The sequence below is a fragment of the Vombatus ursinus genome, unplaced genomic scaffold, assembly GCF_900497805.2.
Source record: "Vombatus ursinus unplaced genomic scaffold, bare-nosed wombat genome assembly UNPS02000582.1, whole genome shotgun sequence".
Lineage (NCBI taxonomy): Eukaryota > Metazoa > Chordata > Mammalia > Diprotodontia > Vombatidae > Vombatus > Vombatus ursinus.
Window position 1 is genome coordinate 21,948,521 of NW_020940360.1, and position 27,285 is coordinate 21,975,805.

Sequence of the window (27,285 nt, forward strand, 5' to 3'; positions counted from 1 at the left end):
AATTTCCACCTGAACTGGAAGACAAAAATTTTTTTCTTTAATTTTAAATAGAGACTCTCAGACATATCCCAAGACACTGTGACCATTTCAGAAGTGGTCACATGGTATGCCTAAAAATAACAGCCTGCCTTTCAACACACTGATGTTGAGCTCATCACTCATCTGGATATACACATGATAGAATACAGCAGAACAAAATGCTGTCAAAACATTTCCTGCTCAGCCAGCAGCAGCCTGACACAATTAGCTGCTCATTAAATAAAAGTTTTCAGTCACCAAGAGGGAACTACTGTAATCACTTAGCCAAATGACAACATAATTTAATGCATTCAGGAGGTGAAGAATAGGACAAGGGCACATGTAGGGAGTATGGTGGAAAATGCTTCTGATGGCTTCTTTCACTTAGATGATATAGCCTTCTTTCTGTTATTGGCAGGGAAGATCTTTACATCAAAAGCAATAAAAAACGTGAGAAGGGATTTGACATCTCTCAGGTCAAGATAATACTCCTGGGCTATTTTCTCTGCAGTCCATGTTTCTGGAAAACGTTTATGATTGTTAAGTAGTGTGAGGACCTCCACCACAGAAATTTTGCCTTTGGGAATGTTCTGGGAAGTCATTAGGTTAAAGTGATTGCCTTTTAGAAGTCTGAGCTCCGTCGAGTGAGGTACACTGACATCTTTCACCTAGGGCAGAAAAACAAAGATTTGTTAGGAAGGGAGAAGAGCATCATCTATTTTCATATTTTTTGCTGCTCCTCATACACAACTTTCTATCTCCCACTTGTGTGCCTTTGTACAAATTGTTCCCCTATGCCTGAAACACTCTACTTTTATCTCAGTCTCTTCAAATCCCTGCAAAACTCATCTTCTACCCAAAAACCAGTTGCAAATATTCTCTATCCCCTGAAATACTGTAAAAAATACTTTGTATGTACAATTGTGTATGTGTTATTTCTTACCTGTACAATGTAACTCCTTGAGGACTGGGGCTGCTTGTTTTTATCTTTGTGTTCTTAGCATCTAGTACAGTCCTTGGGACACAGTACATGTTTAACAAGTCACTCCATGAACTGAAGTGATTTCATGATTGTCAGATGGCCAACTTTTTTTCTTTTATCCCATTCCTAACCCCTTTCCAAAACGACAATTCTCATTACAAGATATTAAACCGTTGGCCAATGTTGCGTTTGTTAGGCTTTAGTTTCATTATTCCAACTAAATCAGCACCATTTGTTCTGACTAGTCCCACTACTGGGGCAGGATCATTTCCTTCCATGTGCCTCCTTCTCTCCTTCCAGGTGTTAAAAAAAACTTTCTTTTTTATTATGAACTTTACTATGAAATAGCAATAAACACAATCTTTCCATATTCAAAGAACAAAAACCTAAAATTGCAGGATCAAAACAAATTCAGCAAAGTTGAAAAATATAAAATAAATCCATGTAAATTACTGGCACATTACCAACAAAACCAAGCAGGAGGTGCTAGAAATGAAAATTTCATGGAAAGTAATAACAGAATATGTAAAATATTTGGGACTCTATTTACCAAGACACACCCAGGAACTATATGAATTCAACTACAAAACACTCTTTATAAAAATAAAGATTGACCTGAATACTTGGAAAAATTTAATTGCTCATGGATAGGTAGTGCCAATACAATAAAACTGACAATATTAGCTATATATATATATTATATATATAAAATATATATAATATATATACACACACACAGATATGTATATATGTATATGTATATGTATATATATATATTCAGTGCTATACCAAAGAACTACTATATAGAAATAAAAGAAATTTTAAAAATTAATCTGAAAGAAGAGAACATCAAGAATCTCATGGGAAGTAATGAAAAAAAGTAGGAAAGGGGCTACACTACTAAATAAAAAATAAAGAAGTTGATCAGGGGAACAGATGAAGCACACAACAAAGAGAAGTAAACAAAAATCATAATCTACTGTTTGATAAGACCCTACTTCCTAGAGTAAATATTCACGCTTTGACAAAAACTGCTAGGAAAACTGGAAAGCAGTCTAGTAGACATCAGGTACTATACATCACAGTAAACTCCTAACAGATATAAAAGATGACATCATGACCAAATCAGAGAAGCAAGGAATAAACTACCTTTCAGATATATGGATAGGAGAAGAGCTCATGACCAATTACATAAAATTAAAACTTTTTTTCAGAAACAAAACCAAAATCAGAATGGAGACAGGTAACTGGGGTGAAAGTCTTCCCGGTAAATTTCTCTGATAAAGGTTTCACTGAAGATTCAAATATGTAAGAATAAGCAAAATCTATGTTGATAAATGAGCAGTCCAGTTGATGAATAGTCAAGGACTTTGCAAAGGAAGAAATCAAAGCTATTAACAACTATATTAAATAAAAAACAAAACCCACTAATATTTAGAGAAATGCACATTAAAGTAACTCTGAGGTTCCAGTGCACATCTAACAGACTGGCAAAGATGACAAAAGAGGAAAATGACCAATGTGGGAGAGGTTGCAGGAAAAAAGGCCATTAATATTCCGTTGGTGAAGCTGTGTGTCTAGTCATTAGTCCAGTTATTCAGGAAAGCAACCTGGAACTATGCACCATACTAACGGTGCATACCTTTGACCTAGTAATACCACTCACCACGAGGCCTACATTACCCTAAAGAAATAAAAGAAAAATAAAGAATCTATATTTACAAAAATAGTTATAGCAGCTCTCTTCATGGCAGCCAAAAATTGAAAACTGAGAGATATTCTCCTTACTGGGGAACGGCTAAACAAACTACGGTATATAAATGTCATAGAATATTACTGCACCCTAAGAAATAATGAAATGGACAATTTCAGAGGAAAACAGAAGAGCACTATGAACTGATACAAGCAGAACCAGAACATACACAAGGACAACATCATAAAGAAAAACAACATTGAAAGAAAATAAGACATACATTTTTGGAGATGACCAATAAGGGAATTTGTTTTGATTGACTATGCATATTTGTTGAAGGTTTTCTTTTGTTGTTGTTTATGGGTGCTAGGGGAGAGAAAGCAAGAGATAAAAATGTGTGTTAAGCAGAAAAAATAAAACTTACAAAAAAAAAACAGTAAAAAAAAGAAATTCCACTTTGAAACTGCCCAATATGGGATACTTTTAGGTCTTATTTACATACTTATAAATTTGATGCATAATGAAATTAACATAGCTGCCCCTCTAAGTCAGTCAGTCAATAGATATTTATTAAACATGCTTGTGAGTCATTCTTCTATTCAGTTATAATTTTTTTAGTTCTTCCAGTTTATTTTGCAAGAAAAATGTGAACATCTATCCACATGACTCAGTTGTCATTAGTTGGGACAGGTACATAAACATTTGTAGATGGTCATAAGCATCATAGTCTGTTTTTTTCCCCTCTGATTTTTGTCTTGGTCCTCCCTCCTCTACCTGGCAAATACTGAAATGTTACTTGTCTTATAAGTGTCCCTCATCTGCAGGTAAATGTCAGTTTTAAGACTCTGGTAAACAACTGCTGCTATCATAAAACACTCTTTCTTGGGTCACTGAAGCATCTTCCAAAAATTCACAGAAGAGATCAGAGAGAAGGCCAGAAGCAAGTACAGATGTGTGGGACAGTTGTGAAAGTCACATGTTTAATTTATTACGTACTTAATACTTAGGAAGTGAGTTTTATTGCAAAGATATGTAGGATCACGTACCAATACTTAAAAGGCAAAGCAAGTTGTACATAACAGATTCATAGTATCATCATGTACAATCCCCCTTTTCTGTTCTCTAGGCAGCCTGGTAGCACAATGGTTAGTGCTGGGCTTGGATGTCCAGAAGATCTGAGTTCAAATCCAGCCTCAAATACTTACTAGCTATATAACCCCTGGGAAAATCATTTAACCTCTCGGCCTCTGATCTACAGAAAAGAAAATAAATGTCAGCACCTACCTTAGAGGGTTGTTGTGAGGACCAAATGAAATATATGTAAATTTCTTTATAAACATTAAAGAGCTATATGCATTTTACCTGTTACTATATTGTATATGAAATGTTCATTTTATTCAGTGTTTCAGTTCAGAACAAAACAAATAAATTTAGAAAAAAATACCTTTTTTTCAGTGAGTCAGGTTGAAAAACTATGTGATTTTTAACCTCTTCTACTGACATCATCCCTAAAATACGTGGATGCCTCTTTAATGAGATCCCACAGCCTCTCACAGATGATAGGCACATCAATCCACACAGGAAAAAACCACAGAGATAAAGACATCTGACCTAGATTATGAGTTGCAGTTAAGGGGCAATTCATTGAGTTTGTCTATCAGTACATACATCTTTGAAAGACACTGCAGATGGATGATAAGCTGGGCCAAGACATAAAAAGGAAGAGGAAGTGGGATGGCTTACATTTGGAAAATTTCAATTTTTTTTTCAGTCAAACTTCTCCCTGCTGCATAAGCACATATTTTTAACTACAATACTCTCTTAGGAATGCAATTCAACTCAACAAACATTTATTAAAAGCTTACTACACATCAGGCACTGTGCTTGGCAATGAGGAAACAAAGACAAAAATGAAAAATAATCACTGCTCCCAAGAAGTTATCATTCTTTTGGAGGTATAAAACATGAGATGAGTTAGATAAAAGATACTCTGACAAAGGAGAGAGCACTAACAGATTGGGATGGGAAGATGGGAAATGGAATACTTCACTGAGAAGGTATAATAAGTGGAAGGACGGAGGGCCCTCCAAGCATGCCTTTCAAAAGCATGGAGGTAGGAAATGAAATTTCAAGTATGAGGAACAACATTAGGCTGTTTTGACTGGAATGGGAGTATTTGACATATGTCTGGAAAAGTTGCATACAATTACGATATTGTTAAGCCCTGCTGGGAGTTATATCACTTTAATGGTCAGCCATAGCTCCTGATAACCAGGAGAAGAAAGTTTTCCCCACAAAAGTCCTTTAGCATTATGAAATGACTCAACAACAAAAAGTGATACTATTTTTATCATTGCAAACAACATTAAAGAAGATGGATTACCTCTGCTTTGCTGCCCTAAGGATCATCTATATATATTTTTTTCCCTCCATTAGGTGAGTTCCTGTGTTGCTTTTCTATTCATATCCCTACACTTAACACAGTGCTCTGTACACAGAAAGCACTTAATAAATTTTTTTTTCACTTAATCACCTTAGTATCATTCATTCTGAGCTGGCAGAGACCTCTGAAAGCATTAAGTCTAACTCCCTTACTTTACAGGTGAGGAAAGTGAAACCTGGAAATTTGCCCAGGGTCACAAAGCTAGTGGGATTGGAAGCCAGGTCTTCCTGACTCCAATGACAACACTATCCACTGCATGATGCTGCTTCTTATTAAGTGGTAGAAGGAAGGTAGACTATGGAGGGCTTTATATCCCTGATTGAGGATACTGTATTTATCCTGGAGGCAACAGAACATTTTTTAACAGGAGAGTAATATAGTTGGGTCTATATCTTAAGAATATTCATCTGAAAAAGGCAATGGAAAATGGTGGAGTGAGACAAAAACTTGCCTGAGCTCTCCCAAATTCCCCTGCAAACATCCTGGAATAGTGCCTCACCAACTGTGGAATGGTAAAGTGGTTTTGAAGCCCAGGACAGATTGGAGAGTCAGCAGGAAAGGTCTGTTTTACTAGGGTGGGAGGGGAATGCAGTTCGGCACAGGTGCTGCCCAAGCAAACCAGGGCAGGATGCACCTCAGGGCCAGCAGTGAGGCCCTGCTCCCAAGTGCAAGGTAGCAGCAAGGCCTTAAGATCCAGAACAAAGAATTTGGGACAGTGTCCTCTCTATCCCAGGAACAGAGCCCAACTTTAACACAGAGGAAAAGTCACAAAATAGGCTGGGAAAATTAGCAAAAGAGAGAAAAAGAACTTGACCATAGAATGTTACTATGGCAGCAGGGAGAATCAAGGCACAAACTTGGAAGAGGACAATAATTTCAAAACAGCTACATTTGAGGTCTCAAAGAAAAATGTAAATTGGTGGCAGGCCCCCAAAAAAAGAGCTTCTGGAAGAGCATTTTAAAAATCAAGTAAGAGAGGTAGAAGAAAAATTGGGAAAAGAAATGATAGTAATGCAAGAGAATCATGAAAAAAATTCAAGTGGTAAAGGAAGCACAAAAAAAAAGGAAAAAGATGTACAAGCATTGACCAAAGAAAACTCCTTAAAAAGTAAAATTGGCCAAATGGAAAAGGAGATACAAAAGCTCACAGAACAAAATGATTTCTTAAAAATAGACTTAGTCAAGTAGAAGTAAATGACTCTACAAGAAATCAAGAAACAATAAAACAAAATCAAAAGAATGAAAAAAAATGGTAGAAAATTTGAAATTTCTAATTGGAAAAACAACTGAACTAGAAAACAGATCCAGGAGCGATAATTTAAGAATTATTGGACTACCTGAAAGCCATGATCAAAAAAGGAGCAGAGACAGCTATTTCAAGAAATTATCAAGGAAAACTGCCCCGATCCTAGAATGAGAGGGTAAAATAGAAATTGAAAGAATCCACTGATAACCTCCTGAAAGAGAATCCAAAATGAAAACTTGCAGGAATACTGAAGCCAAATTCCAGAGCTCCCAGGCCAAGGAAAAAAATTGTGCTGAACCTAGTCTTTAAATAGAGGTCCTGAGGCCCATGGTCCTGCCCCTCTATCCAGAGGGTCTACTCAGAGTGGCACAGGGTACTAATGATATGAGACTATCTGGCAAATTCAATCTTGCAAGATGAAATAAGTTTCCTTGAAGGCATTAGGCTTAATGATCTCTGAGGTCACTTCTACAAGCTTTTAAAATTCTTTGAATCTATAATCATCACAATTGCTGTTGCAGATGATCATAAATGCAACAAAAAGGTAAGTGAATAAAGAAACAAAAAAGGCTTAAAGTAAAAACCCAATTATCTACAAACAACATTTATGTTTAATTTAATTATAAAAGTCATTATAGGAAATTACAAAATCATGAATAACTAGATTGTAAATGTTCTGAAATTTCAAGTATTAGAATTCAAATATGTATGAACTTAGTGTAGAAATTATTTCCAACCCAATGAAGTTGCTTTAAATTGACACATTATTATTAACACATCGGGGGAGTTATTCTTTGAAAATGATTTCAAAGCATGATGAAATGTATTAATTAGGGTCTTTTAAGATAACAGAAGCATCGAAAACATTCAATTGTCCATAGCCTACCTCTTTTACAATGTTTTACCTAAATCTCTGCTATAAAGAAAACACAGACTATCATTAAATATTACATTAATATAGCTTTAATTTGTGGCAGTTAGGTGGTACAGTGGATAGAGCACTGAGCTTGGAATCAGGAAGACTCATCTTCATAAGTTCAAATCCAGCCTCAGATACCACCTGTGTCACCCCGAGCAAGTTACTTAACCTGTCTGCCTCAGTGTCCTTATCTGTAAAATGAGCTGGAGAAGGAAATGGCAAACCACTCCAGTACCTTTGCCAAGAAAACCCCAAACGGGGTCAACAAAGAGTAGGACACGACCGAAAGGACTCAACAAACAACACCTCCAATCGATTGGCTCCTTTAGCTTATGATAAGCAAGATGTACACGACGGCCTCACTTAAAACTACAGAGTTTTGCTAAGAGTGAAAATAACCTTAGAGATCATCTAATCACAGTCCTTCAATTTTCAGCTTGGGGACAATGAGACCCAGAGAGGACAGAGATATACAGAGGGCTTAGAGCTAGAAGGAATCTTGGAGACCATCTAGTCCAAAACCTTCACTTTACAGATGAGGAAACTGAGGTCCACAGAGATGAATCGTCTTGTCCAAGGTCAAAAAGGCAGAAGCAGCGGGGCCAGGATTTGCACTAAAGTATTTTAACTCTAAACCCAACACTCTTTCAGTTCAGCAGAGCTGAAATAATCACACAAACAAGTACCTACCTCACAGAGTTGCAAGGCAACTGCTTTTTATACCTCAAGGTGATATATAAATGTGAGCTGTTTAAGTATGGGGATATTGGTAGCAAAAAGGTGGACCTTTGAAACCAGGAAGTTCAGGATTCCCCTGCCCCAAATAATCTTCAGATGTCATGAGCTTGCTCTCTTACAGACACATTCTAATTTGTCAATCCTGTCTGAAAAGTGACAACTAGAAATTTCCAGATGTCATTTGACCAGAAAAGAAAACAGCAAGGTATTCACCTCCCTCTTTCTGTCCACTGTATTTCTACTTACACAGCCTAAGATCACATTAGCTCTTTTTGGCAGCTACCTCACATTTTGGATTCTTTGCATGCAGTCCAATAAAACCTTCTAGTCCATTTTACATAAACTGTTATTAAAAATTCTACGCTTGAGGAGCAGCTAGGTGGTGCTGTGGATAGAGCACCGGCCCTGGATTCAGGAGGACCTGAGTTCAAATCTGGCTCAGACACATAACACTTACTAGCTGTGTGACCCTGGGCAAGTCACTTAACCCCCATTGCCCCCCTCCCCCCCCCAAAATTCTATGCTTGTGAAGTTGATTTTTTTGAATCCAAATACAGAACTTTAAACACATTTAACAACTATATCCGCTTCTGGTTAATTGGACAATATGTGAATCGTGCCTACCACTGTGTGGAATTCAGAATAAGATGGATCTATCCTATACTCTGAGTAGATGAATGAATGAAAAAGGATTTACTAAGCACTTAATATACTTAAAACAGTGTGTAAAGCACTGGTGATACAAACAAAAAGTGACAGTCCCTGCTCTCAAGGCTTTCACATTCCGACTCGCTAAATTCTGGGAGTTCATCAAGATCTATAGTAACTCATCATCCTGCAAGATCATTAGTATGAAATCTCCTCAGCAGGCCCTGCCCCTGAGGCCCCTCCCCCTGACTGGAGAGTATATATCAGAGAGCTCCTCCCAGAACTTCCATTTAAGGAGGGTACCCAGGGCAACATCTCATCATTTCCCACCCAGTGGCACTCCTTCAGACATCATCATGCCCCTTTGTCCAGTACCCTCTCTCCACCCCCTTTCAGCTCCTTTTTATGTCATCTTCCCCTATTAGACTGTGAGTCCTAGAGGGAAGCTGTCTTGCTGTTTCCCCAGCACTTAGCACAATGCCTAGCAAACAATAGGTGCTTTATAAATGTTTGCTGACCTTATTGATTGACTAATGGGATAGACAACATATGTAGGTTTCAGATGCATGTCAGATGAAAAGCTCAGTGACCCTTAGGGGGTAGGGGCAAAGTATAAGGTAATAACGCAAATTGTTTAGTATTGTTTTCATTACTAAAACCATATCCATTTCTAATGTTGAAACATTTGACAGTGCCAAGGACTAAAGCAATGAAAACATTCTTTTCTGGTTTTTCAGCATCTGCAAAGTTTGTGCCAAGTCACATTTCTACAAGGGTTCATTACCTGGATGGTGGCTCAGGGTTCTAGACTATCTCCATCTAGGTCTGAGAGGAGGTGGCGGAAAAGGTGTGATTTGCCTAGCACATTCCATCGTCTCTCCCTTTATTATACTGTAAAAAATCTTCTAACTTTTTTTGGTCCATATCTATGATTTCATTGGCATAGGGAGTTCCCAGTAAAAAATCTCCCTGTACCAATGCAGGTCAGTAACTGTTCTGCATCTCTGAGAAGCTGACTTACCCAGGGTCACACTCACCTGGCATATGTGTGAGATGTGAAACTTGAATTCAGGTCTGATTCCGAGGATGGCTCTCTATCCACTATAACACAATGCCTTGCATGTTGTATTATATTATATATTATTTGAATACTTCAAGGTCCTACAATTGGGTTGATATAAATGCTTCCTCCCTGATGCAGATCACAACCCTTCCATACCTCATTACACTGTCTTCTTCAACAGCTGCTATATAAAACAAAACTAAAAAAAAACCTATGCCCCTTGAGCTAACCTGATGATGGGCCTCTCTGGACTTAGAGAGACTGGGCCTTCAAAATCTAACATGCAGTCCATCATTTGATCCTGTTCAAAGCCTTGCCAGCTTGGCAAAACCATTCCCAAGGTCAATTCTACACCATAATGAAGCATCAGAATAGGGTTTCAGTGAAGGATTGATTGTATTATGTTATCCTTCACCAAAGTCCTACTCATTCTGATTCCCCCATTCTTGAAGCATATGCCTGTGGACCTCGAGCTCTATCTACCAAGCTGGAGAGACTTCAAGTGTGGGTCCAATGAAGCACTTCACATCTATTGTCTGAGTTCGAGTACCAGCCAAGCTAAATTCGAAGGGATTCAACATCAGGTTAGGTTGGCAGCATTTCTGTGTCTATAGCAACTTTCTAAAATAGTAGAAGTTACCAAGACATTGAGATCTGCAAATATATATATATAGACAAAGAAAATATTCTATTAAGTTGATTTCAAATTTTCAAAAGATCTACAATTTCACCAGTATTAATAATCCATTATATAACCCCTCCCACATGTTAGGGGCAAGATTTTTTGCATTATAGATCCCTTTGGAAGGCTGCTGATGCATATTGACCTCCTCTCAGAATGACGCTTTTAAATGCATAAAATAAAATACCCAGGATTATTCAGGAAACCAATTATGTTGAAAAACAGTTACAAATACATGGACAGATAGACACCAGACACAAACACCCCTAGTCCCCTTTTACTTCTTCACAATGCCCTAGATGTCTTCATCCTGAAAAGCACTTCAGCCCTCGAATTCAAACCTTACAAGTGCCCTTTACCCCTCCCACCCTCTGGATCTACACCCTCACTCTATTTGGATGACTCCTAGAATCTCCACTCAAGGAGGATACCCAGGTCTTCACTTCTCACTAAAGTGCAATGACATTTCTCCCTCATGCCCGTACTTAGCATAATTTCCCTATCCCCTTTTCAGATTCCTTTTATGTCTTCACTTATAGAATGTAAGCTTTTTGAGGGCAGGGGTTGTCTTTTTTTTTTTCCTATTATATTTGTCCAGTGCTTAGCATAGTGCCCAGCATATAATGTTTGTTGACTGGTGACTGACTGAATATATTTAAAAAACAAACTTCTGAACCTAAGGTTAAGAACTCATGCCTTAAGGAATAGTTACCTTCTGGTGATAAGACTCTAAATTTAGCAACCTGCCCTTTGGACAACACACAGTGGATCTGCCAGAGTTTATGCTCCTCAAACATAACCCTTTCACAACTCAAGGTCCCTTCCACGCTATGATCAAGCATAATTGCAGGGATTACCCACATCAAATAATAGTGCATATACACCTTCATATAGCACAGGAGCTGAGTGCATCCTGAACCACAACCAAGGAGCTTTATTAGGACACTGATGCACTAATAATATAATCCCAATGCCTTTGCTCTCCTAAGGTGCTGACCAGGGTCTCGGAGCATGTCTTATTCAAAGTTCAAACAGGAAAATTTACTGTCAGTATTGATGTTCTTCAAAAGCTCCTATTCACAAATCACAAAGTACTTATTGTCTTAAGCTCTAGCATACCTCCAACCCTCTCAGTGAAATGGAGAATTATTTGAAAAAAATTAAGAGAATACAAAATACTTATTTCCCAGACTGACATAAAGAGAGATGGATAGCCCACTGAATTTCCATTCAACAGTTCAATTCATACAAGTCAATATTAAATGCTTAGTAAATACTAGGCTAAGCAGTAGAAATAACAGGCTTGCTCTTATCTATCATGCTAATAATGTCAAGCACATACATCATGTTAAGCACTTGGAATACACAGATGGCTGCTCTTATGCAGCTTACAATATAGCTATTCCTAGCCTCTTTTCTGATCTCTGGTCCTACATCAACAACTGACTGCTGGTCATCTCTATATGGAGTCCTAATTTTGAACCCTAAGCAGAACTTACCATCTTTTCCTCCAAAACCTTCCTCTTTTCCTAACTTCCCTGTTTTTAATAAAGATACTACTAACCTTCCGCCTGGACTCTCTTCTTTCTCACTATACCAGCCAATCAGCTGCCAAATCTTGTCAATTCTACCTCCATAACTTCTCACAAATACACCCTTCTTTTCACTCACCTGGGCATCAACCATATTAAGTTCCTCATCATCTCTTGCCTCAATACCGGAAAAAGCCTCCTAATTGGTCTTTGTGTGTCCCATCTCTTCCCTCTGTAATATATACTCTACATAGCTACCAAATCAATAACCCTGATCAAGGTATTTTTTTGCTCAAGAAGTTTCAGTGGCTTCCAACTGCCTCTAGGATAAATTACAAACTTGTCTATTTGGTAATCAGGCTCCAGCCCATCTTTCTAAGCTTACTGAATATTACTCTCTTTCACATAACAGCGTAGTTGTTCTTTCTCCTATATGACATTTTAATTCCTATCTCTGTGTCTATGCCTTTGCAATGGGTGTTCCCCATGCCTAGGGTGACCCCCCCTTACCTCAGACCACTTCTAAGTTCTTTCAAAGTTCAGTTCAAGTGCCACATCTTTGCACGAAGCCTATCCTGAGCCCCACCAGCTGCTAGTGCTCTCATTTCATCCCTGGAAATTACTTTGTATTTACTTCCCTGTGTTCATATTGTTTCCCTGCATTTGCAGGTAATGGGTTGAGGGCTAGGAATAGAGAGACTGGGAAAGAACGGCAGGAATTGTTTCATTTTTGACTTTGTATACCCACTACCCGGCATATAATGCCTGTCATAGCAGGCAATTAATAAATGCTTACTGAATGGAACAAATAATAGGGAGAATATACAATGCAAATAATCATTATACAAAGGGGAATGAGATAACTACAAAGTAATAAGAAAAAATTGAGGAAGGAGAGGTTGTTTTATCAAGGAAAGCCAAGGAAAGCTTCATGGAAGAAGTGCCATCCAAATCAGTATTTGAAGGATGAGAGAGACTTCAACAAAGTGAGATAGACTAGATTAATCCATTTCAATGGGGTGGAGGATAGCAGTGTGAAAAAAGGCAAAGAAATGAGAAAGAGGAGGATAAGAACAGTAGACAAAGTGGAGTCCTGTTTACTGAAACACAGAATACAGGACGGGGAGCAGTATGTGATGAAGTTGGACAAGTAGATTAGAGCTGGAATGTACAGTACCTTGAATGCCAAGACCAGAAGCACTGCAGCAAAAAGACCTTTTAAATCTAAAGACTGGGTTATTTCAGACTCTTGCTCTGCACTCACTATAATATGTGTAACATCAGGTGGCTAAAATAAGGCCAATGGACTAAATGACTTCTTAAGGTCCCTTCAAATCTAAATGTTTCTACGATCCTACTTTATTTGGTAGGCAAGGGAAGTCACTGAAGCATTTTGGGTAGAGAAGTGACATGATCAGCATAGTATAAAAGGGTAAGAGTATATTACATAGTATGGATCAGAGAGAAAATTAGGAGGCAATTATAATAGTCTAAGTAAGGAGAGATGAGGGCTTAAATAAGGTTTTTGCAGTTGGTTAGAGAGACAAGTGGGAGAACTGCACAGGTATAAACAGCAGGGCTTGGCAACTTTGGCTGTGTGGGATCAGGAAGGAGAATTAAAGAATCATGAATGAAGGACACCAATGGACATTTATATCAGTAAGAGATAGACACAGAGGCAGGAGTGGGGATTTCCCTGGCATAGGGGGCTCCAGGAGAAGAACTTCCTTTGTCATTGCAGGTTGGTGTCTTCTCAGTAACTTAAAAAGTCTTAGAGAAGTACCTATGGCACTGAGGTGAATTGTCCTGGGTCACATGGTTAGTACCTGTCAGAGCTGGGATTTCTAATTCAGATCTTCCTGGCTCCAAGATCAGCTTTCTTGCCAGTATGCCACTCTGCCTTTACGGTCAGTAAAAGAAACAGGAATTTGGAGTAGAAAAGATCTTTTGGGAAAAGAGGTTGAGCTGTGTTTTAGACATATGTAGATTAAGATTACTATCAAAGGGGCCTCCACTTGAAAAAACCAAGAAGCTGGAAATATGGGGCTATGGAAATAGGGAGGTCGGCAATATAGGACAGGGAGGTATCTACACAAAGTTGACAACTGAAGCCATTAGAGTGGATGAGATTCTCAAGGAGCAAAAAAGGCTAGGTCAGAGTCTTTAGGAATGCCCATATTTAAGGAAGCCGAGGAGCCTCCAATGGAGGCATGAAAGGGGTGTCAGATGAATAGGAGAACCATGAGAATATGGTGTCACAGAAGTCAAAGGAAAAGTGGTCATCAAGAAAGAGAGTTCCATTCACTGTGCCATAATGAAGTCAAATAATGGAAAGGCTATTAGATTCAGTAATAATGAAACAATTCTGTCCTTAACTGGTTCAGAAGAATTGTGGGACAGGAATTCAGACTGAAAAGGGTGCTAGATGATAAAGAATCAGAAGTAATACACAGAGATTACTTTCTTTAAAAGTCTGGCAGGGAAGAGGAGAAAGATCAAATGATATCTTGAAGACAAGGCAGGATCAAAGGAATAACCTTATAGTGTGGCAAAGTATTTTGGTTTTATTTTTTCAAGGCTAGGGCAAACCTAAAAGTTTTCAGGTTGAAGAAGCTCAAAGCCAACAGAAATTGAAGAAGCATGGGGGAAGGGCAGGACAGAAAGGTAAGGAGGATGGTAAACATTAATGAGACAAGGTCACAAAAGAGATGGAAGAGGGTTAGCTTGAATAAGGAAGATCAACTTCTCTGAGAATAGAAAAAAAATGAGGATATTAAGAAATGTGGAAGAGTGGAAGAAGGGAGTTGAGTCCATTAACATACATACATGAACATATATGTCTACATAAACATAATATCCATCCATCAAAGAGAGAGTCCATTAATCAACATATACATTGGACAAGTGCTATAGATAGTGAGCTGGGTCCAGCGTTGAGTAGTTAGAAGAGATGAACTGGATCATATTTGGAAACACACAAGATATTTTCTACAGTATTAAACTGCTGACCACTACAAAAATCCAGCTCTTTCATACAAATATTTTCAGAGTGATGATATATGGTTCAAAATATTGAAATACAATAACCTTAGAAAAACCAAAATTATGGATGACCCAAAGGGCACAAACAGGCTACAACATTTACAGTGGTAACATATTTATGAGAACTGGCATAAAAGACATCAGTGACTACATGGATGAATAGAAAATAAGGCTAGCTGGTAATGTAGGGAGAATGAGAACAGTGGTGTAACTCTTAATCAGTACCTTGGAGATATTTTTATAGAGAATTGAATGGGAGGACACGGTAAAAAAATCACACAGGATGGGAAAGCAAAGAGGGATTTGTATCTACACCAGGGGAAGGAAAGCTAACAGACCCATCTAAATTTCTAAGTAAAATAACATATATATATATATATACACACACACACACATACACACACACACATACACACAATATTTTATGATTTGTAAAACATTTTCCTTATTCATTTGATCTTCACTCATTTGATTTACACAATAGTCTTGTGAGGAAGGTAATATAGGTATTTTTACTCCCATTTGCCAGATGAAGAAACTGAGGCTCTCATATAGGCAAACTAAATTTCCTAAAATCACATAAGTAGTTAATGACAGAATTAGGACTCTGACGTGTTCTAACCCCTAGTCCAATGTGCTTTCTCTACAACACTGTCTCTCTTAAAAAGATCTCTTTGAATTACCTGGATTTTCCATAAATCCGGAGCATACCTCATCCTGATCAATAAGGAAACATGTCTGAATGACCTTGGGTGTACCATTCCTACTTAATGCCTCTATATCCATCACTGTATAGTATAGTGGAAAGTATAATATAAGAGAAAGAGGAGTGGACCAGAGATAGCATGCTTGGACAAGTCTTAGGCTTGCCACATGCCAGCTCTATAACCCTGGCCAAGCCATTCTGACTTGTTCCCTCAAGGCCTCTGTCTGCAAAATGGAGATAACAGCCTTTGTTCTACCTACTTACCCATCTACTCACCCACCCCATACACAGGGCTGTTTTGAGGATCAGAAGACAAATGATGGGGCAGCTAGGTGACATAGAGGATAGAGCACTGGCCCTACAGTTAGGAGGACCTGAGTTCAAATCCAACTTCAGACACATTAACACTGACTAGCTGTGTGACTCTGGGCAAGTCACTTAACCCCATCTGCCACACACACACACACACACACACACACACACACACACACACACACACACACACACAGAAAGACATAATGATTATGAAAGGACCTTGAAAAAAACAATAAGGAGATACAAATGCAATGAAGTCATTTATAGTGAGGAGTATACAGAAAAGATGAGTCAGTACCTTGCCTTAACAGATCAAGACACGGGCAGAAAAAACTACAGAAAAAGCAGGCACAGCAGGAGATGTAAGAAGAGAACGCAGTCCTAGGCCTATCTCCCTAGGGACTGTATAAGGATTGGATTTGTGATTCTGTCGGTATAGGGAACTCTCAGGTGAGGAAACTTCTTCTACCAAATTTCTCTAGAAGTTATAGTCTTAGAGAGTTACCTAGAAAAGAGAAATCATATAGCCAGTATATGTCAAAGGTAGAACTGCAACCCAGGTCTTCCTGGTTTCAAGGCTGGCTCTATCCACTACAGTGGGTTACTTATTCTCCCATCCAAAAAAAAAAATCAAAAAGAAGAAATTATGCTATAAATTACTGCTAATAGTTAAGGGGTAATACTATTGTTCTCTCTGCATCACCAAAGCTAAAAATTGAATATTACTACAGAAGAAAAAAGGGTCCACACATGGGCCCATACATATATGAATGCTTACAAACATGTTTGCATATACACTCTTAATACACGTGACTCTCCAAATAATTTTGGGCAGGGATAGTCACAGTCCCTGTCACAATCCTGTGAGTAGTCCAAGCTGCCTCATTAAGGACCCAGCTGGCCAGTTCTAGTTGGGCAACTCAGCTTATCCTGTCTTGTCCCCTACCTGAGGATGTTCTGCCTAAAGGAAGGTAAATTTTGATGGCCAAAAGCTACCTAGTTACTGGGTTTACTGGCTAGATTTCTCTTGAAAAGAATAAGCCTCAAACACAATTCACTCTGGATCTCATAGATTGGACAAGAATAGGTCCCTGTCCATGCACCACTTAATGGCTGTTTTTTTGGGCCATCCTGGCTCAGAGGGAATATAAATAGTAACTTTCTCTTCTGGCCAGCAACCCTGAGGGTCTTCTCCTCCCAGTTTGATTTTTTTTTTTATTAAAGTGGTCATCCCTTGACTCACTTCTTAAAGAGGCCTGTTCACTAAATGGGCTTGCCTCACTCAAAGTGAGAACCTGAGAAGACCTTAGCTTAAAAGGGCCAAGGTCTCCCACTGCATCCTGGGCCATCTCTAGTAATTCTGATGGATATCTGCCCACTGGACCCAGATGGCTCTGGAGGAGAAAGTGAGGCTGGTGCCTTTGTACAGCTCTTCCCTCACTCAAATCAAAGTCAGATGCAAGTGAAGTCAGCATCTCCCTAACAAACCACACACACACACAACTAAATATCCCACAAGCAAAGTTGAATTCTGGGAATTATATCTAACCAATGCTTTTATGAACCTTCTTTAAATTTCTGAAGATGTCTATACTGCCTAAGCAAACTGCTATTTTTCTTGCCTAGAACTTTTTCTTGAAGGTTCTGTGGAACAAAGAGCTACTGCTAAACTCTAGAGGCATATACACACCTGTAAAGTCCTTTGCTATATCACAGTTACTTCTTACCACATTTTCCACTGATGTTCATTTGGAACAGGCAGAGACTGATACTAAATGTAACAATCTGCAGCCCTCAAAGGTTAAATAAAGTGCCAATAAATAGAAAATGCCAGTTACCCGCACATGTGGAACAGGATCTTTGGAGTCAACATATACTTCTTTTAACAATGTGAGCAGCTTGTCATCTTTTCTTTTAACTATTTCCTCTATTTCTGGATGGCCTAAAGGGAGAGGGAGAAAGGAGGGAGAGAGAGAGAGAGAGAGAGGGAGAGAGAGAGAGAGAGAGAGAGAGAGAGAGAGAGGCAATTACAAAACAAAAACCAAAATAAACCTAGGTCATATACCTACTCGGATACTATACAGTCGTCTTTATTACTACTCTCTACAAAAAAACAAAAACAAAAACAAAAAACCACCTTATGATAAAACAAAACCAAAAATTTTTAAGTAAATCTGAAATTCAAAATAGTGTTTCATACTCAAATCCTACAGAAATACTGTACCAAATAATATTATATATAATAATATATAATGACATATGATAATATAAAACATAATGTAATATAACAACTGGTTAATTTATATTAAGACTGGTTTCTCACATATTTGTACATTATCCACATTTGAATCATTTAAAGGTTCTGAATACTTATGATATAAAAATCTAAGCATCAAAGAAACTTTTTGTCTTTTATCCTCAGTACTTAGCACAGTGCCTGGTACACAGAGTTCTTAATAATGCTTGACTGCTTGAAACCTAAATAATTACAAAAGTGCTGGCCTGGAACCCAGGATCAACCCTCTGGGCCTCAGTTTCCTCATCCGTAAAACAAGAGGCCCGGAAAAGATGACCCCTGAAGTTCCTTAGACCCAGCTATCAATCTATGAAACGGGAATTAAAAGCATGGGTGTTAAATCCCAGGCTACAGGGCTGGGAACTACATTTCCCAGCATGCACCATCTTGAATCACTGAGAATGGACAAACCACACGTCTGAAGAGCAACTAATTTTGCCAATGGAGGATTTGTAACATTAAAGGTGAGGGTAAGGGACGGAGTTTCAATGTCATAGCGGCTACACCCTCCTAAGCATTCTGGGCCATTAAATGTTTGAACAGCTCTTTTTATTTGGTGTTTTAAACTTCCCTCCTTTAAGATTTCTGCAATTCACAGAAGAATCTGGCCTTTCCCCTCCTCTACGAAGCTTGCGCAGTACAGAAGCCAAATCCCCTATTCCTTTCCACCTGCAGGAAATAAAACAAATTCAAGGTCGCTTACTAGACCCGGAGGTGGAGGGTGGGAGTGGGGGGTCTCAACTTAAATTTTAGTGTCAAGTGCTTTTTAGCACTTATGGACTGCTTCTCGGAATGCTTTCTAAAATGCATACAAAAAATACGCCAGATTACAAAGGAATAAACATAGCTATCCAAACTTGAAAAAGACAAAACAAAACAAGTTCACGGATAACGAGTGAACCGAAGCCTCATCAGCATGGTGCAGTTTTAAGAGCACTAGCTCCGGTGCCAAGGTTCAAATCCCTCCTCTGACGCTTTATTACCTGCGTGACCTTGGGCAGGTTATTTCAACCTCCCCAGGCCTCGGTTTCTACCTCTCAAAAAAAAGGGATTGGGGTTGGGGTACTATAGCCCACGATTCCCCTATGGCCCTTCTGGCTGTAAATCTAGAATCCTACGACGACTCACCCCAATCTACAGGAAACCTTCCCCAACTCCAGTGATTCTCCTCTTTCGATTATTTCCTATTTATCTTGCATATAGTTTGCTTTGTACATAATTTATTTCCACGCTGCCTCCACAATTAGATTGTAAACTCCCTTAAGGCAGGAACTGTCTTTTGCCTCTTTTGGTATCCCCCGCGCTTAGCCCCATGCCTAGCACACAGTAGGCGCTTAATAAATATTTACTGCATTAAACTGAATTGAATCCCATTCAACCGACATTGCAGCTGAGCTCGGCAACAAGGCAGGCGTCTTCCCACCCGCGGGTGGCCCGAGGCCCCCCCGAACCCCCTGGGGCAACAGCCCTCCTGGACTACTCACGGTTGAGTTCCTCCTGGATCAGGGTCTTGGTGGTGGGGTGCATGGGGGCAGCAGACGGCTTCACCTTGCTGATCTCCCTCTCGGCACGGTTATCCAGGTTGAAATTCCGGAAAGCGCGGGTCACCCTGGCCCCCATCTCTCTCTCAAACCATGATGCACCAACTTCAGCACCCGCCAGCACATGGAACGCGCCGGGTAGACAACATTCTAACCGGCCGGGCACCGCCGAGTGCGCATGCGCGGGCCTTGGACAAGCGGGGCTACGCGGCCTGGAAATAAGAACGCACAACTTCCGACAGCGCCACCTGGCGCCTCGGAAGCAGGTTGCCTTCTCTCACGGAGATTCCTCCTTTCTTCTCACTGTGAAATTTCCTTCCTCCCCATGCCCAGAAGTTATGAGCACCTTAGAAATGACTTAGAAATGAGCAGAACCAAGAGAACACTGTATACAGTAACAGCAATACTGTTTTAAGAATACTTTGAGCGAATAAGTTATTTTGTCTATTATAAATACCCAAATTAACTATATAAAGGACATGAAGAAAGACGCTATCTGCATCTGGAGGAAGAACTGATAAATAGAAATATGTATAGAAGAATTTTACATATATATATATATAACCTATTTGTGTCTAATGGTAGCCATATCTAGGGCAGGGGGAGGAGGGGAGAAGAAAAAAATTTAGTTGATAATTTTGTTGTATATTTGAAAGGAATAGCAAGTTGTACATGGTAGATTTGCAGTTTCATGTACAATAATCTTTATTGTACTATGTTATGGAAATTCTTGTTTTATTCCATAAATTAAAAATTAAATTAAATTTAAAAAGAAAGAAAGAAATGACTCTTGATTGATATGCAGAAGAAGTTTTTATATCTTTCCTCTTTCCGTGACACAGCTATTAAAAAGTGTTGAAGAAGTGTTAGAACCCATAGGAAGAACGTGACTTTCTTGAGATCAGAGGGTAGTGAGTGAGTGACATAGCAGAGGTTTGAACTCATGCAAGATCCCTGACTCCTCCAAATCCAATGCTTTTTCCCCAGCACACTGTAAGCTCCTCAAGTTCCTCCAAAGCCAGGACTGTTGATATCTTTTTCTTTGTAATCCCAGCTCCCATGACAAAACCTGGCACATAATGTTTAATAAATGGCATGTAATAAAGGCTTGTTGACTGATTGATTGACATGTAATTTTCCATTCTGAATAGACATTTTTAGAGATTGATTTGGGAATTTGTTTTGCTTGGCCATACATAAATATATATGTATATGTAATATATAATGTATATTCAGTATCTATATGTATATACATAGGACATGTAGTATACATACAATATATAGTCTATGTAATATATAGTCTATGTGCATATACATATTTTATTCACTATACACATGCACACACATATGCAGGGTCTATATGCATATATGCAGTGGCCATGTGTATACACATGTATTCATATATGTATAAATATAGGGACATAGGCTTATATATGGCAACTATGTATACATATATGTATACTTTATACATTTATATGGTCAAGAAAAACACATTCCCAAACTAACCTCTAAAAAATTGACATACATATAAATTTTTATAAAGGCTTTTCTTTTTCTTTTCAGGAAGACTCATCTTTGTGAGTTCAAATCCAGCCTCAGACACTAACTATCTGACCCTGGGCAAGTCACTTAATTCCTGTTTGCCTCAGTTTCCTTATCCGTAAAATGGGTATAATAACAGCACCTGGTTTTGGGGAGGGTTGTTGTGAGGATCAAATAAGATAATTATCGTAAGACACTTAGCACATAGTAAGTGCCATATAAATGTTATCATCATTATTGTCCATAGGGTTTGGGAAAGGAGAGAAAAATTAATTTTTTATTAAAAAATAAATTTTTTTTCAGGCAATTGGGGTTAAGTGACTTGCTCAGGGTCACACAGCTATTAAGTGTCAAGTGTTTGGTCTGAGGCCGGATTTGAACTCAGGTCCTCCTGACTTCAGGGCCGGTTTTCTATCCACTGCACCACCTAGCTGACCCTAAAAAATAAAATTTAAAAAATTATTTTCTATTTGATGCCCCTACTCCTTCACTCTTTTATTTCTCTAGTTTACTCTTTTCTCTGTTCCCTTTCCAGACATAGATCTGCTTGGCTGTCATTCTGAACCTTTTCTTCACTTGTCCTAATTGTATCTATTTCCTTCTTAGGCTCCTTTCCAGGCCACCAGGTTTTATTTTTTTACATTTCTCTCTCTCTCTCTCTCTCTCTCTCTCTCTCTATTTCTCCTCCCAGCACTTGCTGTTCTCTTCCTGAAAAAGAAGAAAGAAAAAAAAAAGGGAAGGGAATAAATACTTTAGATGTGAGGAAAAAAAGGTACACATTAAGGAACAAGCAACATTTTTAAAAGTAGCAGATTTTTCCACTGGACCAGTATCTGTATTTGATTAGCTCCTATGTGTGGAGTGTAGTCAGCTATGTTTAGGGGAGAAATAGTGGTGTTTTTGTTTTGGTTTTTTTTCCTGCCTAATAGCTTTAATTTGCTTTCCCCTACCCCTTTGGGACTTTGGATTTAAAGTGTTCAGTTACATTGTTAAATAATTGTGAATTCCTAATAATAACAAAAGTGCTACCAAAATATGAATTTCCATAATCCATTATATTGTCATTGTTTCACATTAGTATTCACTACCCTTGGAGTCCAGAATCACTCTGTTTGGATTATTTGGGGAAATATCCTGAAGGTGGCAGACTGGTCCAAGGTTTCTTCTATCATTTTGCCTTCTAATCCAGACTAGTGAGTACTTAAAGCAAATCTTAGTTGATATAAGTCCCCTTTGAGTGTGTGGCCTCATCAAATAGTAAATATTTAATAAATGCATGTCCCCTATCATGACCTTCCCTATTTAGGTCTCTAGTAGCAATACTTCTCCAATGGTTTTTGTTTTGTTTTATTTCTAATTCTGCCACAGTTGGGAGTGGGAGGGGGGTGGAGTTAGAAGTATAGAAATGGAGTTGAAAGGCTATGTCTGCATGAATCTCAGGAGGCTTCCAAGGGATCATCACAGAAATATTTTATACTTTCCTCTCATTTTTGCATATAGATAGAATATAAAAGTGAAAATGAAAGGTAGAGGCACTCCAATAGGAATATTTAACTAGCTGACCTATTCTCAGAGAATGTTATAGAAACAAAGAGCTGAGCCATTAAAACACATTTCTATGGCTTCCTGCCAAAATCCATAAATTGTAGACATTAGTTTCCAGCATCAAAAAGTTTTTTTGATAACTGGTGCTGTTTCACTTATTGTTTTTTTGCATCCCTAGCACCCAAGACAGCCTTTGACTAGTTAAGTGCTTGATAAAGGATTACTCGATATGATCTCAGAGATATAAGCACTTCTACCTGTAGAGATCATGGCCCATATTTACCTTTTTGTTTACATGATTCTTGTCCATGTCCTCCCATAGATCCTCCGAGGATGACCTACCCAGTGACATTGATTCTTTCAATGCTTCATGGATCCTAGGGCAACATTCAGTCTGTCCAGCTATTTCTCATTCTGGTTTATTCCTTTTTTCTTTTCCTATGTGCTTCACTGATGTTTTTACATTAGTTCTTTCACGCAGGTCATCATTTGTCACTTTGTAACAAATATATCATATTTTTGATATTTCTGATGAGTTCCTGAATCTGAGGAACTCATCAGATAGAAACTTATCACTTTGCTATATGCGTGACACAGTGTTAGATGTGACAGCCCCAAACAAGTGAGAAATAGGCCCTTGGGAAAAGGACAACCTATTGGGGTGGGGTTTCAGTCACTCTAAATTAGATGTGATCAGCAATGACTCCTGTACCACCCAGGGCAAAAGTTGTGGTCCAAAGAAGGGAAAGGAAGGAGTGGAAGTGAGTTGGGGTGATGGAAAGCATTGTTATTTCTTGAGAAGCAGATGCACCTAATTCTAAATAATCCTTTGTTTATATAGTGGAGGTTGAATCCTAAACCTGTAGGTTACCCTCAAGAAGAGGAGACTTCATCATTTAGCACCACATTATAAGCAATACAGAAGGACAATCAGTATCCCCAAGTAAATATCTAATTTGAACTTTGGGTGGTTTTGTATGGTCAGGAAGTGTTGTTACCAGATTAAGAGGCTGATAGAAGGGGACATTGTGGTTTTTGTCTTTCAGTCTTCAGCACTTATTACAGTGCTTTCATGCTGTTATTAAATGCTTATTGTTTGGCTGGGATAGGTGATTACAGAAGCAGAGTTGAAGGGGCTACATTGAAGGAACCAGGCTAGTTAACTGCCCTCCCCACTGTGTAGCCCATAGGCAAGAATTTTTCACCTTTTCTGTGTCATCAATATCTTTGGCAGTCTAGTGAAATCTCTGGTCCCTCTCTCAGAAATATATATTTTAAATGCATAAAACAAAACACATAGGATTACAAAGGAAACCAAAGGTTAGAGAAAGTAAAGATGTATTTTTTTTCCTGTCCAAGTTATGGACTCCCCTGAAATCCATGGACCCTAGGTTAAGAACTCCTACCCCAGGGTTACCCATACCCAATGGAGGGTAATACAGCTAGCTTTTGTTTTGCCTGAGCAGCTACTCCAACTCAGGACTGAGGAGAGTATGGTATTTCTCTGTTTGAATTGAATTTTCCTTAGGAGCCCTAAGTGCCATTAGGGAATGCTCACTAGAGAATATCATTGAACTTTGGACTATTATGATTTTTATTTGCTGTGGAATATTGACAGATGTTGGTTTTATTGCCTCTTGCTATACACTGTGACCAGTATACTTTTAAGTCAGGGAGTTGGTGCCTCCTGACTGGGCTGTCCAGAGGAGAGACAGTCCCAGGCTTCCCAGCAGAGGTTTCAGTGTGAGATTGTTAAACAATACATTTGGCCTTCTTGTCAAAGGGACCCCTGATAAAGGGATTACAAAAAGATTGAAATCAATGATTTCATTGACCTAGAGAACTCCCTGAATAAAAAAGTATCTCTCTAACCAAGCTGGTCAGCACTATAACAGCAATTCATTGTCTTAGAAAGCTGCCTAGGGCACTGAGACTTTAAGCAACTTGGGCAGAACCTTTGTCAGCATCAGAACTTGAATTCAGGTCTTCTTAGTTGTAAGAGTAGCGATCTAACTACTATGCGACACTCCCTTTCACACACAAATCTGATGCTTACCCTCCAAGATATAATCTATTGATCTTTCTACTCCCTGCATGTAGAGCAGTACCTTATACATAGTAGGAGCTTACTTTATGTTTGCTGAATGAATATATATAAAAAATAACTAATAATACAAGGCAATAAATAGTAAGTTACAATTAATGATAGATAGTAAAAGCTTACTGAGTTCAGAGGAGGGAAAGGAGTTTTCTGAAAGGATTTTTTCTGCAGCCTGGTTGTTACGTTGCTGCTCCTACCACCAATCTTAACCTTTCCTTAGCAGTTTGTGTTGGAAATATCTCTCAAGACTGCCAAAGCTTGGCCACCTTCATGTTACAATATCAAAAACTGTTGAAATCCATTAAAATCATCAGAATTTACTCAAAAAATTATCAGAAATGATTCAGAATCATGCACTCTCAGAGTTGGAAAGGATTCCTGAGATTGCTCATTCCAGTCTGTACTTGAAACAGGAATCCTTTCTACAATACTGTCAATAAATGATTATCCAGTCTCTCACTGCATCTGGGGCCATTTCCAATCATTCTGAACTATATCTTGCCACTGGGCCCAGATGGCTCTGGAGGACAAAGTGAGGCTGGTGACTTTGCACAGCCCTGCCTCACTTAAATACACTTCATTTGCAAGTCATGGCATCACCATCCTGATATCATAGTCTTCTTGAAGAACAAAGGACAAACAACAATCCAGCCTCTACTTGAAAAACTCCAGTGACAGGAAATACACTGCCTCCTGAGGCCCATTTTAGACAACTCTAATGGTTACGAAGTTTTTCCTTTCATCAAGTTCAAATCTGACTCACTATGGCTTCTGCCCATTGCTCAAAGCTCCTCCTTTTAAAGCAAAACAATAAGCCCTCTCCCTTATGACAGTTCTTCAAATTCAGGGTTTCAAAAGTCTTAGTGCAGTTTAACTTGAATAGCTTAAACCTGCACTAAGACTTTTCGGAAAACCCTCTATTTGAAAACAGCTGTCATGTCCCACCTAAGACTTTTGTAAACCTAGTTGGGGTGGGGAACCTGCAACCTCGAGGCCACATGTCGCTTTCTAGGTTCTTGGGTGTGGCCTTTTAACTGAGTCCAAGTTTTACAGAACAAATCCTTTTATTAAAGGGGTTTGTTCTGTGAAGTTTGGGTTCAGTCAAAGGGCCACACTTGAGGACCTAGAGGGCCACATGTGGCCTCAAAGTCACAGGTTCCCCACCCCTGAATCCTCATATGACATAACTTAATGCATCCTTATCTGGGTTGTCCTCCTTCTCCAGTTTGTGAATACCTTTCCTAAAATGTAGTTCCCAGAACTGAACATAAGATTAAAGACATGGTCAGACCAGGCAAAGGACAACCAGACTACCATCACCTTTGTTAAGGATCTGGGCTTCTATTAATGTAGCCCATGGATGATTGCATTCTCTCCCTTGCCTCAGCTCCACAAGGGGGAGAGGACAGGTGTTGTTCCTAATCAGAGAATGAGTTCTGTGACAGCACGAAGTGTCTCTCTTCTATTTGTCTGACTACTGAATTGTCTGTGTGAGGTACTTGCTTTGGGGACAAGTCTGAGACATAGAGCACCTGACTAGGAAGTTTTCTCCTCACTGTAAGTCTGGCAGCTTTGTTCCAATACTATTCACCTCCAAATCTGTTAATTCACAAGAATTTTACTAACATACCAGCTACAGCTTTCAGGTCCTCTCTTGTCACTGGAGTAGTTGTGAGGGAGGAGTGACAGTGAGTGAGAATATATTCTGAAGTGACATAAAAAGTAATGGGCTTCCTCCCCTCCTCTACCACCAAGATAGGGCTAGCCTTACAGGTGGGTGAAGCTAGAAGTTGGCTAGGATATCAGGATATCAGGAAATTTCTTCCCCTCCCCCCACAACAAACAAACCAAAAAAAACCCCTCCAAAATTTGACTGCTATTGATTCATTTCTTTGCTTAAATCGTTTCCTCTCATGATTCCTTTAGAAATGCAAATGCTCCTGAGAAAGTTAACATATTAGGTCATCAACACCTCAAAGTGAATTATTTTCCTCCCTGGCATCAAAGGAGGCCCTTGGAACTGGAAAAATAAGATGGAGAGAAGGTGAAGGTGGGGAAAGGGAAGATAGAGGGACAGCAAAAGGAGGTAAAAGATGCCCCAAACAAGTTTTGCCCACTTCACAATCAGTCCTTGGTCTGGCCCCAGCCCTGAAGGATTGTGCCTTTGGCAAGTGATATAGTCATCTTGGCATTAGCCAAACCCTGTGTGCCATATATAGCTGTGCACCATGTA

General features: G+C 39.0%; 1 protein-coding gene across 1 annotated transcript; it reads right to left on the reverse strand.

The window, feature by feature from the left end:
* Positions 1-295: 295 nt before the first annotated feature.
* On the reverse strand, positions 296-20,024 carry NDUFAF4 (NADH:ubiquinone oxidoreductase complex assembly factor 4). The gene is made up of 3 exons (XM_027854574.1): positions 19,808-20,024; positions 17,866-17,969; positions 296-686 (listed from the first exon to the last, which is right to left on the reverse strand). Exons 1-3 carry the CDS (start codon positions 19,941-19,943, stop codon positions 399-401), a joined length of 528 nt encoding a protein of 175 aa, XP_027710375.1. The 5' UTR covers positions 19,944-20,024; the 3' UTR covers positions 296-398.
* Positions 20,025-27,285: the final 7,261 nt, after the last annotated feature.